Source organism: Etheostoma spectabile, chromosome 18 (genome assembly GCF_008692095.1).
Source record: "Etheostoma spectabile isolate EspeVRDwgs_2016 chromosome 18, UIUC_Espe_1.0, whole genome shotgun sequence".
Lineage (NCBI taxonomy): Eukaryota > Metazoa > Chordata > Actinopteri > Perciformes > Percidae > Etheostoma > Etheostoma spectabile.
The window spans coordinates 6,339,103-6,352,604 of record NC_045750.1 but is presented as its reverse complement, the minus strand read 5'-3'; the positions used below and the strand labels follow the sequence as shown (position 1 = coordinate 6,352,604).

Genomic DNA, 13,502 nt, shown 5'->3' with positions numbered 1-13,502 from the left:
CTTTATACTGTCTTTTTTTTAATCTTTTTTAATTTCTTTTTTCTTGCTAAAACTGCTGCTGGAATTTTCAATTTCCTTACGGGAGTCATCCCAAAAGGATCAATAAAGAGAAGTCTAAGTCTAAGTCTAATTTCAAAGTTACTCAGTAACCGTATTTTTTTGCTGCGAACACTAGCTATGATAAAATAAGATAAGATACTTTAAGATAACCTACTATCTATCTACTATCTACCTGTATGGCAATTGCTCTCCAAACCTTGGAAGAGACGTTCCTAATAGCAATTTATTTTGAAGGGTAAGACAGGAAGTTGTCTTTTGTTGCTGTGGCTTGACTGCGGCGGCGGGCAGCATGAACCACATGTCTGCACCGTCCCAGTTATCCGCAGGTATAAATACGAGCAGCAGACAGACTGGACCAGCTTCAGACGGTCTGGAGTCTCAGGAAACAAGCAAAGGTGAGTCACAGGAGCTTTCATTTTTTTTTAAGAGTCTGCAGCTTGGTGATGCAGAGGAAAATAGTCTCTTCAAAGGAAAGGTGTGATGATGTTATTTTGATAATTCAGAATAGAATAGAATGCAATGCATTTTCTAGGTTAATCTCATGAAATGTCGAGATTTTTAACATCGATTCGGCTATATGTTTTTATTCTATTTTTTTTTTTTTAAATCTGGTCCCTTCAGTTGTTTTCTTTATGCTGCCGACAGGGTGACTGCTGTTTGTTTCGCTTACTCATGGGTGTGACCTTCATCTTTGGATCAAAACAACTGGATTAGGGCAGATGACATCACATTGTGGCTGGTTCACTTTAATTCACTTTAGGCTATAGGCACACCCAGCACCAATATTAACTGTTATATAAACATGGCATTTGAATGTGAACTGTTGGCAATTGAGTGAAGGAATTTTAACAGGGTTTTAAAAGAACATTTTGGCAGTGAAACAGCATACACATGTACTATTCTAATCCAAATATAGGCTACTGTAGTATAGCCATTTGCAAATTTGACAGTTCTAAAAATGTGTTTGTACGTTTTCCAGTTTAAACTGACCCTACTTTCTCCATAAGCACATGACAAATAAGTCCTTTGGTGCAGAAATCCCCAAACACTTAAAATTAGGCCAAAACTAGGCCACACGTGCCATTGTCCCATTTTTTTTTGCCAATGGTGCTCAGATGATCTAGATTAGATTAATTTTTTTCTTCCTTATTCTAGCATTAGGAAAGTCAGAGCTTCTAAAAGAGAGAGAATGAGATAATATAAGATAAGATAGGATAAAACTGTACTGAATTAATATGCCACAGCACCACAAATATGAAGTGAGAGGTACAAAAACAGATAAACAACCATTTAAATGAAAGGAATGGAACTATAACAACAAATTGCATTTAACTAGCTATATAAAGTACAATACATATACAGTACTTCAGACCACATCAGTGAATTGCACAAATACTGAAAATGTTTGTACAACTCTGGCAGCCATGATGCATAAACAATAGCCTAATAAAAGTATGAATAATAACATGCATAATAATATATCAGAGTACAGTTGCAACAAATGATTTTTTTCCACTAGCAACCAATTAATTGTTTGATTTATAAAATGTCAGTTATTAAACCAGCGTTTCCCTGAGGCCAAGGGCACGGCCTGATGTTTTGTTCGACCAACTGTCCCAAACTTCAGAAAGAAAAGAATTATCGTGAAACAATCAAGAAAACAAAGTGTTGACATCTGGAACCAGAACAGAAGCTTGAGCCAGTGAAGTTTTGAGATTTTTGCTTAAAGATGATACATTTATTATCAAAATCCTTCCCAATAAATTTCAAGCAATTAATCCACAAAACATTTCAGCTTTGTCTTAAACTGTATATAATATGTACCGAGGAAATCCAGAGTTCTCGCGTGAGAGCACCATTTGAATTTGCTCAGCGAGTTCCTCTGGCATCGAGTAATGCTGCTCATTAACTATGCCCTTGTAGCCGAGCTGCACCAATCACATCGGTGTATCTGATGTAGGCGGGGCCAGAGGCGAGCTGGACAGATGACAAAATAATCTACCAGTTAGCTCCGCTGGTAGCTAAGCGTATGGGGCTCTGGATACGTCAACTCGTGTGTTGTTGTGATTGGTTGTAGTGTTATCCAATTACGTGCAATGAGATTTTGAAATGAACGCCGCCCCTTGGGATGAGCTACTTTCATTACTCAATGCCAGATCCTTAATCTTTGGATTTGGGTCTGGATAATCCAGGTTAATAATTGCATTATGTGTAATATACACACATATACAACGCTATGAAATGTATACTAAATAGAAATGGAAGATAATAATATAGCATAACATATAATATAGAAATACAATGTTAATAACAGTCAGAACAGTGACATGGTTTTAGATTTGGACAGCATCTGATGCAGATTTTTTACTGGATTTGACTTTAAGAAGCTGAAACTGAACTTTCTAGAAAGGGACTGCAGGCAACATCTGGATGGGAGGTTGATTTGCATTCTTCAGTTGTGTAACAGGATCCTCGCAGCTGCTGTACAGCAAATAATGTAGCTTTCTCTCTATTTGTTCAACTTTCTCTCTGTCAACCCTTTCTCTGACTGTTTGACTGGCTCTGTCTTTGTTTATGTCTGTTTTTGTTTTTTTTTACTGTATTGCTCATTCTTTTTTCCCTCTGCACCTCAAGTCTTACTCATTCTGTTTTTTTTTCCTCATAAAACGTTCTTACTGGTCAGAGTCCGCCCCCAGGTTTGCAAACCTTCCAGTAACAGCTATGATGTAATTACAGCCAGAGGCTTATTGTCACATGAATAACGATCTCCTTGTGCAAGCAGATGCAGTTTTCCGCACAGTACGTGTTAAACACAGGAGCACATGAGCTTTTAAAGAGGAGAAAGTGGGACGTTTATTTTTAGACCCCAGATGGGCATCTAGTCCTTTTTGTTTGTCAGATTAACAGGACAGAGATTACGACAGGTTATACCCGTCATTAAATTGAATTTATTTCCCTTATACTACTTATATCAGTTGCTACTAGATTTATCTGGAAGCTGAGAAAATCAATTGTACGAACCCACAATTTTAAGGGATTTCGAGGCATCAAAACGTTTCCAAAGATGCCGAATGTGTTAGGCTTAAATTATAATAATTTATCATTAAATGATGCATTGATGCAAAAAACATCCATACTATTTTGAGTATATTTGATGGTGCAGCTATACAAACTTGGAGTATTTATGTTGGAAACATCGTAGAGCTTCAATGTAAAGTTTGATGAGGACGAAACTGAATATAGTTATGTGTGATACTGTCAGACAGTGTGGAATAAGACGAAACAAAGTCGGGAACTTGTATGTTAATACATCAAGTAACAAATACATGTTAAAGTTACGCATCTTTTGTGTTGAATGGACATGTTGTGCGTACTGTACTTTACTTGTTTCCATAGGAACAGGAGACGATGGGTGAGCACAAACATCACTGAGCAGGGAATGACTGTGAAAAACAAATATATTATGTCTTCAGGACATTTTTTATATTTAAAATTTCATAAACATACAGATCGGACATTAAACCAATAACCTTTCATTATATGGGTCAACAGCCCTCTCAACTTGAACAATATAATGAGCTACGCCTAACTTAATGGTCAAACATATGTATGTGGATGTTTTCTAAGTTTACTGTTTTGGTTCAGTCTCAAAGCTCTAACAGAAGCTCGATAACATAAAGAAACAAATGTACTATCTAACTGCTCAACAATATTAAAAGAAGGCCGTATGGATTGGTGCAGGATGACATCGCCGTGCTGCGTTTTTAGAGGAAAAGGGACGCCGAGACGGAGACGTAGGCCCGTACTGCCTGGGAAAAGCTGCAGAAAGAGGAAAGAAGACCTGTCCATCTGTCTGATGACTTTCTCTCTCTGTCTATTTCTTGTGTGTGTGTGTGTGTGTGAACGGGAATAAAAAAAATAAATAAAAAAAATAGCTACAGTCGGGCTCTGTTGAATATATGGGCAGGTGACCAAGCACACGCCAGTAGAGCAAAAAGGGTAAACAGAGAAAGGGCCTGCTGTTCTCTTTATATAATGCACAGTTGGTCAAAGTCACAGGAAACACTGGTCTGAGGTCAGTTTGGTGATATGTCCTTGCTGATGGTTTTTTTAGTGAATGAAACAAGAGACGATGAAAATGATCATACAGCAGACATCACTTTGAATTATTCACAAGTGATGATCAGAGCTGTTAGTTTTATGTTTTGCTGTGTAAGGGTGGAAAACCGCTGGGCAATGCTGGTTATTTTCTACTGCGTAGGTCTCTGGTTTCTTTACAGCTTGTGTCGCCCTCTAGAGGAGATGGAGGGGCATAACAACATCACAACAGGAGTGTAAACTGAATCTGTTCCTTCACGTTGGATGTTTTTCAGTTGTTTTTTTTCCATCATTGCCTGCTGGCCCTGTGAGAGTCAGAGAGGATGTTGATGATGATGATGATGATGAAGAAGAAGGGGTCCAAGTTTCTGGCTGTGGTGGCTCTTCTTCTGGCCTCAGCCAACTGTATCAGTCTTCCATCAAAAGAAGATCTTAACCGTGAGTGTCTCCGCACCTGCATCAGAAAACTTAAGTTCAACCAAATTTACAATCAACCTTTTGTGGGGTTTGAGTATTTATCTTTTTTTTTATTATTTTTGTTTTATTTCTCAGTAAAAGGTGAAGGCTGTGGATTATCCAGAGTCTTTAAATAACAAGTAGCAGTTTTTTCTCAGGTAAAAATATCTAAAAGCCTGAATAACTACAAACTAAAGTTACAGTAGGCTACTTAATGACTAGATGTCATAAGTAAACAAATATTGAATAAAGAAAACAATATATTTGAAATTTTAGTGGACTGGTCCTTTCATAGGACATATGAAGACCTGAAAGGGGAAATTTCATGCAGCAAAAGTCCGCATTTCATTTTAAAGATAATTTTTGGGCATTTTTAGGCCTTTATTTCCATAGGACAGAGGAAGAAAGACATGCAGCGGGTCGGAATTGGACCCGCGGCCTCTGCATAAAGGAGTAATCCTCTGTATGTGCGCCTGCTCTACCAACTGAGCTAACCTGACCACAGCTTTTACCAAATGAAAGATGAATACCTTTAAGTGCACCAAACATTGTTATTCCTGTAATGTGTATAAAAATGTCTACAAGGGAAATCAGGGGATGTGGCCTATCAGAGGGTGTAGAAAGAAGTAAAAGGGCATTTTCTTACAAATAATATTACATATGAATCAAGTTAAACCAGGAAAAAAAACACTAAACAAAAATATCTTACCCACATATTTGTTCAATTTACTTACATTATCATTTTGGTCAAAGAGGACAGAAATGCAAGAGTCTGTTACAGGAATATCTGCAGTAAATGAATATTTAGTGATGTTATTTTTTATTTTTTTTGGCAGAGATCTCACTCCAGGGAGAAAAGTATCTGGATAAACAGATCGAAAACGCCGTTAATGGAGTGAAGGAGATGAAGAGCGTGATGCAGAAGTCTTCAGAGGAGCACCAGAAGTTTCTGGACGCCCTGGAGAAAACAAAGGAGCAGAAAGAGGTAGAAACGTATATCAGCACTGATGCCAGATAGCAATTGCCATACATAGATACAGTAAGTGTTAAAATAGGATAAACAGGAAAAGAAATAGGCTTATTTTGTCCTGATAGAGCTGATAGTAGAAGAATGAACATGCTTTTTTGACAAAGCAGAGTGAAACTAAAGTCAAAGCAAAGTGCTACATCCAGTCATATATACTGTACCTTTATAGATAGATAGATAGATAGATAGATAGATAGATAGATAGATAGATAGATAGATAGATAGATAGATATTGATCCCAAAATGGGAAATTCCGGTAAAGACTCTGGAAGAAATGTCATGTCTTTTATTTTTTGAGTACAGTACCCACTTTCTTGACAACATAGAACAAGACAGACAGAAGTTTATTTCACTCAAACAAATAAAAGCTAAACATACCTAATTATCTTACAGTCATTTTATTCTAACCTACAGAATCTCAAACTTACTGAAATTTATCTGTGGTGTCACTGTGGGAGTAAGTTGTCTTTCGGAGCTTTATTACAGTATTAGGTCGAACATTTGCAGATGGACCACTGAGCTCGCTCGGCTGAGAGATGCTGAAGTTCAGCTGGCACTTATACAACAAACATCCCTTATGCTCACCTATCGCAGGTGTTTTTTAATAAACACTTGCCTCTGTCTGCTGGGAATCAAGGCTGAATCCAAGGCTTTGCTTCCGATAACATTTGACGGGAAGCAACAGTTACACACTTTCCCACGGCAAACAAAAAAAGACAAGCTCCTTAGGCTGTATAACTATATCTGAGGTGAATAAGGGTTCAGACTGCCAATACACATCCCTAGAAAACTTAATGCAAGGATAATAACTGGAAATAACCACTAAGTCTTAAGAACCTCGCCAAAATAAAAGCTTGCCTCTTGAAGTATTTGTTTCTGTTTCTGGACAGGAAGCGTTGCGCGTGGCTAAGGAGAAGGAGGCCAAGCTGGAGCAGGAAGAGGGGGTTTGTAACGAGACCATGACGGCTCTGTGGGAGGAGTGTAAGCCCTGCCTGAAGACCACCTGCGTTAAATACTACTCCCGAACCTGCAGCAGTGGATCTGGACTGGTGGGACGCCAGGTCAGACCATCGCATGTGCACATATATATGTACTCATACTAGATTATATATACCAGGCTTTGATTATAATCCAGATATTAGCTGATCAATGCCATCTATTACAATGGATACAATGCCGTTTCAGATTCAGAAAACCTATTAATCCCCAAGGGGCAATTCATTTGTACAGTCTATCCCATCCATGTAATAAATAAGAACAAGAGTAACGACAACCATCAGCATCCACGTCAACATGCCAGTAAAAACAAGAGCATAAATCAGATTAACAGTTTGTGTTTAGTGGCCTAATGGCTGAAGGAATGAAGGAATTTGCAAACCAATTAGTTTTCCGTGCCGGAACATAATGATACCGGCCTAAAGGAATAACTAAAATGTAACTGATCACATTTGGCTTTGAGAATCAATCAATACAGCTGGGTATTTACAGGAACCCCTTAAACTAAAGAGACTCTAAGGCAAGTTTTCTTTGAGTAAGTAAGTGTGCACCGATATGTAAATTGTGATTATTATAAATTATTAGTATCTTTAGACACTACTATGTAAGGCAAAATGTAAGGATATTGCATGGAACAAATCCAAATACTACAAATCAAATGTGTAGCAGTATTAAAAACACAAAAACAATAAGCAGAGTCTGTCCTACTACAACACTCGTACTCATTCCGTCTCTCTCTTTTTTTCCATCTACTGACAAGTCAGCTAGAAAGTAGAAATATTTGAGATTCAAAATCAAAAGTTTTCCTTTCACCTGCAGCTGGAGGAGGTGCTCAACAGATCGTCTCCCTTTTCCATCTGGATCAACGGGGAGAAAATCGACGTCATGCAGCAGGAGGGGCAGCGGCAGAGCAAAGAGTTCAGGAACCTGGAGGAAAAGTACTCGGAGATGGCCGACGGTGTGGACAACATATTTACAGACAGCATGAAGGTAGGGTTGACCCGTTACCATAGAGGTAAACACTGGACACAGAAATACTTATTTGCTTGTGTGCGTATATTAGCGATAAACTAAACTAATTTTTAAGATTAGGGTACTACAGTACACTGAGAAAACAGGCATTACAATCTAATTTTTGGGGTTTATAAAATCAAAACATCCCATTGAGGGTCTCTTTTACACTAAATAGAGAAAACCTAACAAGAGTTAAAGAAATGCAAATTCAGACAGAATTAACAAGTCATAAAAAAACCATCTGATAACAAAAGCTTTAGAATCTCTGTAAAGACAACATAATCTACCTTCAGTGCGTTTTGCAGGTTATTAGAAATAGTGGTGGAAAGATTACTCAGATATTTACCCATCAAAATCTCACCCAGACCCCCCCCCGCCCCTTCCTCCTCCTGTTCCTGTACATTAAACATTGATTCTCTGCCGTGTTTACAGTGCCACTGGCACGTTTATGTTTATATTTCCATGTACTATGCCATCGGCACAAGTACATTTCGAAAATGTGCACGTTTATAATATAATTTGCAATAATTCTGAGTCTGTAAATAATGTTGATAATGTTAATGTGTTATTTTTCATCTACTGTGTATGTGATGTTGAAATGCCATGACCTCTATTTTGTCTCAGGTGGCTGATCACGTGCTCTACAACCCTCCAGTCTTCTTTTTTCCTAACTTCCTGGGGCCGTACCCTCGCCGGAGCCGAAGCGTTCACTCTCTCTTCCACAATCCGTTCCACGGCTTCCAGGATTTGTTCTCCCCCATGAGGGACATTAGCAGGAACATCTTCAGCTCTATGGGCTCCATGATGAACATCGACTCAGACGCACCACCCAATGAAGGTACATCTTCTGACATATTCCACTTAAATCACAATTACAACAGTACTTTGAAAGGTGTCGTGCGGTTTGCAGGTAGTTTATTTGTCTTTTGACTGTTTATCATATAAAAATGCACATTTCAGTCTAAAAAATCGTCTTTAAGTAAAGTTTTACATTTTCTTGTACATGAAGTAGACTTAAACAAAAAAAAAAGACTAGAGCTATTTAGATACAGAAAACTAAAAATCACCTGCAAACACTGCTGCTATAAAGATGAGGTCATGTTAGGGTAACGTCTGTTAATAGCATTTGCTGTATCATCTCTAAAATATGTCTTACATTTAGCGCTGTAGTAGGTGAGTTTTCAAATAAATATGACAGAGTTTAAAAGAGTCAGAAACTAGCCGTTTTCCAAAACTGTAGATAAATTGGTAAAATATTACTTCGTTTGACCATCTGCAAAAATCTGTCCCATTTATTCACCGGTATCCCATCTAAGCTTACAAACAGACTCCAACTCGTTCAGAACTCCTCCCAGTAGCAGATCCTCCAAACACATCACACCCCTCCATATCATTCTACACTGGCTCCCTGTGCACTGCCATATTGAATTTAAGCTCCTCCTCATCACCCACAAGGCACTCCATAATCTCACACCCAGCTACACTTCTGAGCACCTACCAGGATATGTCCCTTCTCGCTCCCCTCCGCTCTTCCTCGACTGGCCTCTTTGTCACCCCCCACATTCTGCCTCTCCACCATGGGTCTGGAATGCCCTCCCCTCCCACATTTGCCGGGCAGACAGTCAATTAATTAAAAACATTTTTTTAAAGACCTACCTTTTTAAGAAAGCTTTTAATCTCTAAATCTTCAGAGTACTGCTTAGGAACCCTGACATTTCTTAACACAAAATTCAGTCAGATTTTCAGTCTATTTTGTTAAATGGATATCTATGAAGCTAAAAGTATTCTATTTTCTTCATGTATGCCCTTTCAAACATGTAAGATGTCCTTGTGTATCCAGAAAGATGTCCGCCAAATAAAATGTACTATTATTATTTTTAAAGTCAGTGTTCCTGCAGAGTTTTTCAGAGAATTTAAAACTATACATGTAAAGTTAGAATGCACACTTTGTTGTGAATTAAAAAGAAAAATGAAAAAAAAGAAACATTTCCCAAACTGTGTGTTTGTGTGTGTGGTCACAGACGGCAGCGTGAACGAGGACGTGGTCATCACCAAACCGTTTGGCGACGGCAGGATGACCTGCAGAGAGATTCGCCGCAACTCAGCCGGCTGCCTCAAGTTCCGCGAAGAGTGTCAGAAATGCAAAGAGATCCAGCATATTGGTAAGATAACGCTCTGTTGAAAGGTTTTATTCTTTTTTTTTTTAAATGTTGTGACCAATATTATCAGTCCAAGATAGGTATGAAAATAGAGACGAGGATGATACAGACTGTGAAAGATGTGTAAGGCTGCAAGAAGAAACCAGTGACAAGTAATACTGAGGGGGAATCAAATATTAATAACATCCTTGTTAATTAAATGTACTATGTAAGATGTCATAAAACAACTAATCGTAACTGTTCAAAAGGTTAAGTGGGTGAAATTATTCCCAGCTGTGTGCATCCATGCAGGAAACCGGGGGTGGAGATCCAGAGATTTTTTTTTTTTTAATTCTATTTTTCATTAAAGCAACACTACTAGGATTCGTGATAATGTTGGAAACAGGAAGGGCTTGAATGAGTGTGATTTAATTATGTGATCTATTCCTTTGTGTTAAGGATATTATTGTTCCTCTGAGAGCAAAAACATATCTTCTACATTTGAGATATTGGGTCATTTGGGAAATATAATGAGGTTTATACTGATTTCACATTCAGAGGGATGCTTCATAAGGCTGGTATAAACACTGTAGCCTGAAATCTCTGTGTCCCCTCAACGAAAAAACTAACAATATCAATCAGGAGGGTATCAGTCTCTACCCCCCCCCCAAACTTGTAAAACCTCCAAAGGTTTTGTTTTTCCCTGACATATTAAAGTGATTTTTTCCAACCTCACTCGAGCTCCGTGATAATGTTGCCTTCACAGACTGCTCCGGGAAGAGACCTCTGGATGGGCCGCTGAAGCAGGAGCTGGAGGAGGCGCTGGCCATGGCCGAGCGCTTCACTCAACAGTACAACAGCCTCCTGAAGACGTTCGAGGAGACGATGTTGAACACCTCCTCCATCCTGGACCTGCTCAACAGAGAGTTCGGCTGGGTGTCGTCTCTGGCCAACACCACCAAGGACTACAACTTCCAGGTTCAGATGGTACGTAGACCTGGAGGAAGAGGGGGGGGGGGGTCATTATCGTTATCACTTGGGACATCTTTTTTACCTAATGTTAGTTTTGTAGTCATTGAGGGACTTTTTCTAAATCATGAATTTCGATGGAGGAAGACTAGGGCCATACATTAAAAAAAAATATTTGGATTTTTGAGGTTTTTTGGAAGTTTAAAAAATAATTCTGACTTTAAATAAATGTTTTTACATGCGGTCCTAATCATCTTCCATACATTTCTAACAAGCTGCTACAGAAAATGATTTTTTGTGTCCCAGTAAGCACATGTACGTCGCCACGATGTCCGGGCTGTGAAATCAAAATGCGGCGGGAATACTGAGATTTTGCCCATTGGACCTATGTCGCTGTATGGAAAGCCATTTGAACTATGTTTCCTGCAAACTAACTCAGGGGCCTAAGTGATTATTTCAGATGATTGCAAGTCTAAATGTCTATTTGCAAAATGCCTGTTTTCTTTGCAGCAATGCCTTTTAATTCATGACAATTTCCCCTTTAAGAGACAATAAAAACTTCCTTTTACCTTGGCGACCACCATCGCCAGTTGGATTCTATCAATTACTTTTTATGTACCATTTAAAGCATTAACTGAACTAAAGTGAAAAGATCCAAATGACCAAAATTGAAGCAGTAAAAGCCAGTTTATCAGCATATGCACAGTATACCAGTATAGGAAATGCAGATATGTTTTGGCTGTTAAGACGTGCAGTGTCCCTGTACTGCAGGTGAACAGCAGGGGGGATGAAGAGAAGCCCAGTGAGGGGGAGAAGAAGCAGCCTGGAGAAACAAACGTGTCTGTGCAGCTCTTCGATAATCCACCCATCAACTTTAGCGTGCCGGGCGACATCCCCTGGACCGACCCCAAGTTCTCTGAGGTGGTGGCCCAGAAGGCTTTGGACCACTACAAGGAAACCAGCGTGTGAGTGTCAAGCACATGTAAACACATTTAAAAAAGAAAAGGAAAAAAATAACAGTATTAGCATGCAAGTTTATTGTACGTCTGCACGTCTGTAATTTACCCCACACCCATGTTAATAATCAAATAAACTTTTTATCTTTTAGAAAAAGTTCAAACTATTTCTTGGAAGCTTTAGTGCGTAGCTTTTTTATAATAATCAACGTTTGTTACATTCAAGCCATTGCCAAACGAGTTGCTACAAAGCTAATTAAGACTATCAGCTCCACACAACTCTCTCTGGATTTCTCAGAAGATTGTGACAGAAACTGTAAAAAAGTGAAGATAATTACCCCTTCTGAAGAGTTCATCATGTTTTTTTAATCTTCTGTGTACCTCCTTGGCTACTAGCAACTGTGTAAAGGGGGTGGAGGGGGCTGTGCGTGGCTTGTATCATGTGGACGCGCCAAGAGTTTTAGTTGTCATTACTTAGATTTCCTCATGGGGGAAACAGAAACTGCGCACTATAACTTTAAGCATTTGTATGTTTTCTTGTTTTCTTTTCTTTCTTGGATTTAAATGACTTTAGATTGTGGGGAAGCACCAAATGGATCGTATGGAATGATAAATAACTTTCTTAGGGCAATGGGATATAAAAGAATCACTGACAATCTCTGATCTCATTCTCTTTGTTTTTCTAGTGTGGTTTGATAAGGTCCCATCCTGCGCCGTATGCTGACAAGTGAATGTTCTGCATTTGTCACATCCCACCCTGGGGAAACAAACCTGAAGCCAACACACTGATTCTGTTGTAAATCCTCCTAGTCCTGCTTTTGCATATGATACAGTTTAACCTCAGATATTTATATTACACTGCGTTACATTAGAGCTCTTTGTCCTGCTGTAAGAAGATATTCAGTAGATGTAGATAACAGGTCTTGTAACACATGTGAGTTGGGCTTTTGAAAAAATAAGAAGCCATAGGACTTCTGCTTGAGTTTCTGTTAAAAGCCAAAATGTAATTGGCTCTAAGAGTGTTTATTCTCTGCGTTCAGACTTTCTACCACATAAAACTGATATTTCCTCCACCACAGTTCAATGAAATAGACATTTAGTTTGTTGCAAAGATTTGTGGAAAAGTAAAAGTTTAGAGTGAGTATATGTAAGCTGTTTAAGTGACTTTAACAACCAGATGTTCCCTTCTGCAGATCTCTGATCATCTGTTATGAGTTGGTTAATTTGCAATTGTTAAACCCAATTTGGAGAGATTAAAGTTAAAAAATAAGAACTGATTATGTTAAGGTTTGCTTTGAGCACCTCTGTACACCAGTAACAATGAAGCAATGCATACAGATCTAATAAAACCTGCTCAAACCCCTTCAGTGTCTTTGTGTTACTGACAGCTTTCTGTATTTGGGATTATTGTGTTAGTTGACTTAAAAAGGTGCTCTAAGTGAGGTCACACGTTTTTTAGACTACAACATTTTTGTCACATACAAGCCATTAACAGACAAGGATTTTGGTGTGGGTTGTGTGGTGTGTGTGTGGGGGGGGGGGGGGGGGGGGGTGTGCTCAGAAAGGGATGAGGAGGACGGAGGGGCGAGCTTCTCAGTTTTGTTTGAAAAATACTTTTCAATGTCAACCAGAAGTAATGTCACCCAACATGGCTTAGAGCACCTTTCAGCATTTAAGAGACATTAACACCTTTTGTCATACAAAGCTTTTCTTATTTACATATATATATATACACCTATGCTACAAAATGGTGGCCAGGGACTGTATTTATGAAACTGCCAAAATGGA

At 38.8% G+C, this 13,502-nt stretch overlaps 1 protein-coding gene across 2 annotated transcripts; it reads left to right on the top strand.

Moving 5' to 3' along the window:
- Positions 1-315: 315 nt before the first annotated feature.
- clu (clusterin) lies at positions 316-13,076 on the top strand. Of its 2 annotated transcripts, XM_032542597.1 has the most exons (11): positions 433-448; positions 4,391-4,394; positions 4,434-4,596; positions 5,451-5,599; positions 6,532-6,702; positions 7,457-7,627; positions 8,276-8,489; positions 9,673-9,813; positions 10,556-10,776; positions 11,530-11,723; positions 12,401-13,076. In XM_032542597.1, the coding sequence occupies exons 3-11, from the start codon at positions 4,482-4,484 to the stop codon at positions 12,408-12,410; spliced, it is 1,386 nt and encodes a 461-aa protein (XP_032398488.1). In that variant the 5' UTR covers positions 433-448; positions 4,391-4,394; positions 4,434-4,481; the 3' UTR covers positions 12,411-13,076. The 2 variants fall into 2 exon arrangements, with proteins under 2 accessions (XP_032398487.1, XP_032398488.1); XM_032542596.1 differs by lacking the exon at positions 4,391-4,394 and having other exon boundaries at positions 316-455.
- Positions 13,077-13,502: the final 426 nt, after the last annotated feature.

What these genes read in the sequence shown, in the direction of transcription:
- clu (XM_032542596.1), top strand. Translation starts at nt 4,482, where the DNA reads ATGTTGATGATGATGATGATGATGAAGAAGAAGGGGTCCAAGTTTCTG. An exon ending in AAACAAAGGAGCAGAAAGAG is followed by an intron (nt 5,600 to 6,531) that starts GTAGAAACGTAT and finishes GTTTCTGGACAG; the next exon opens with GAAGCGTTGCGCGTGGCTAA. An exon ending in TATTTACAGACAGCATGAAG is followed by an intron (nt 7,628 to 8,275) that starts GTAGGGTTGACC and finishes ATTTTGTCTCAG; the next exon opens with GTGGCTGATCACGTGCTCTA.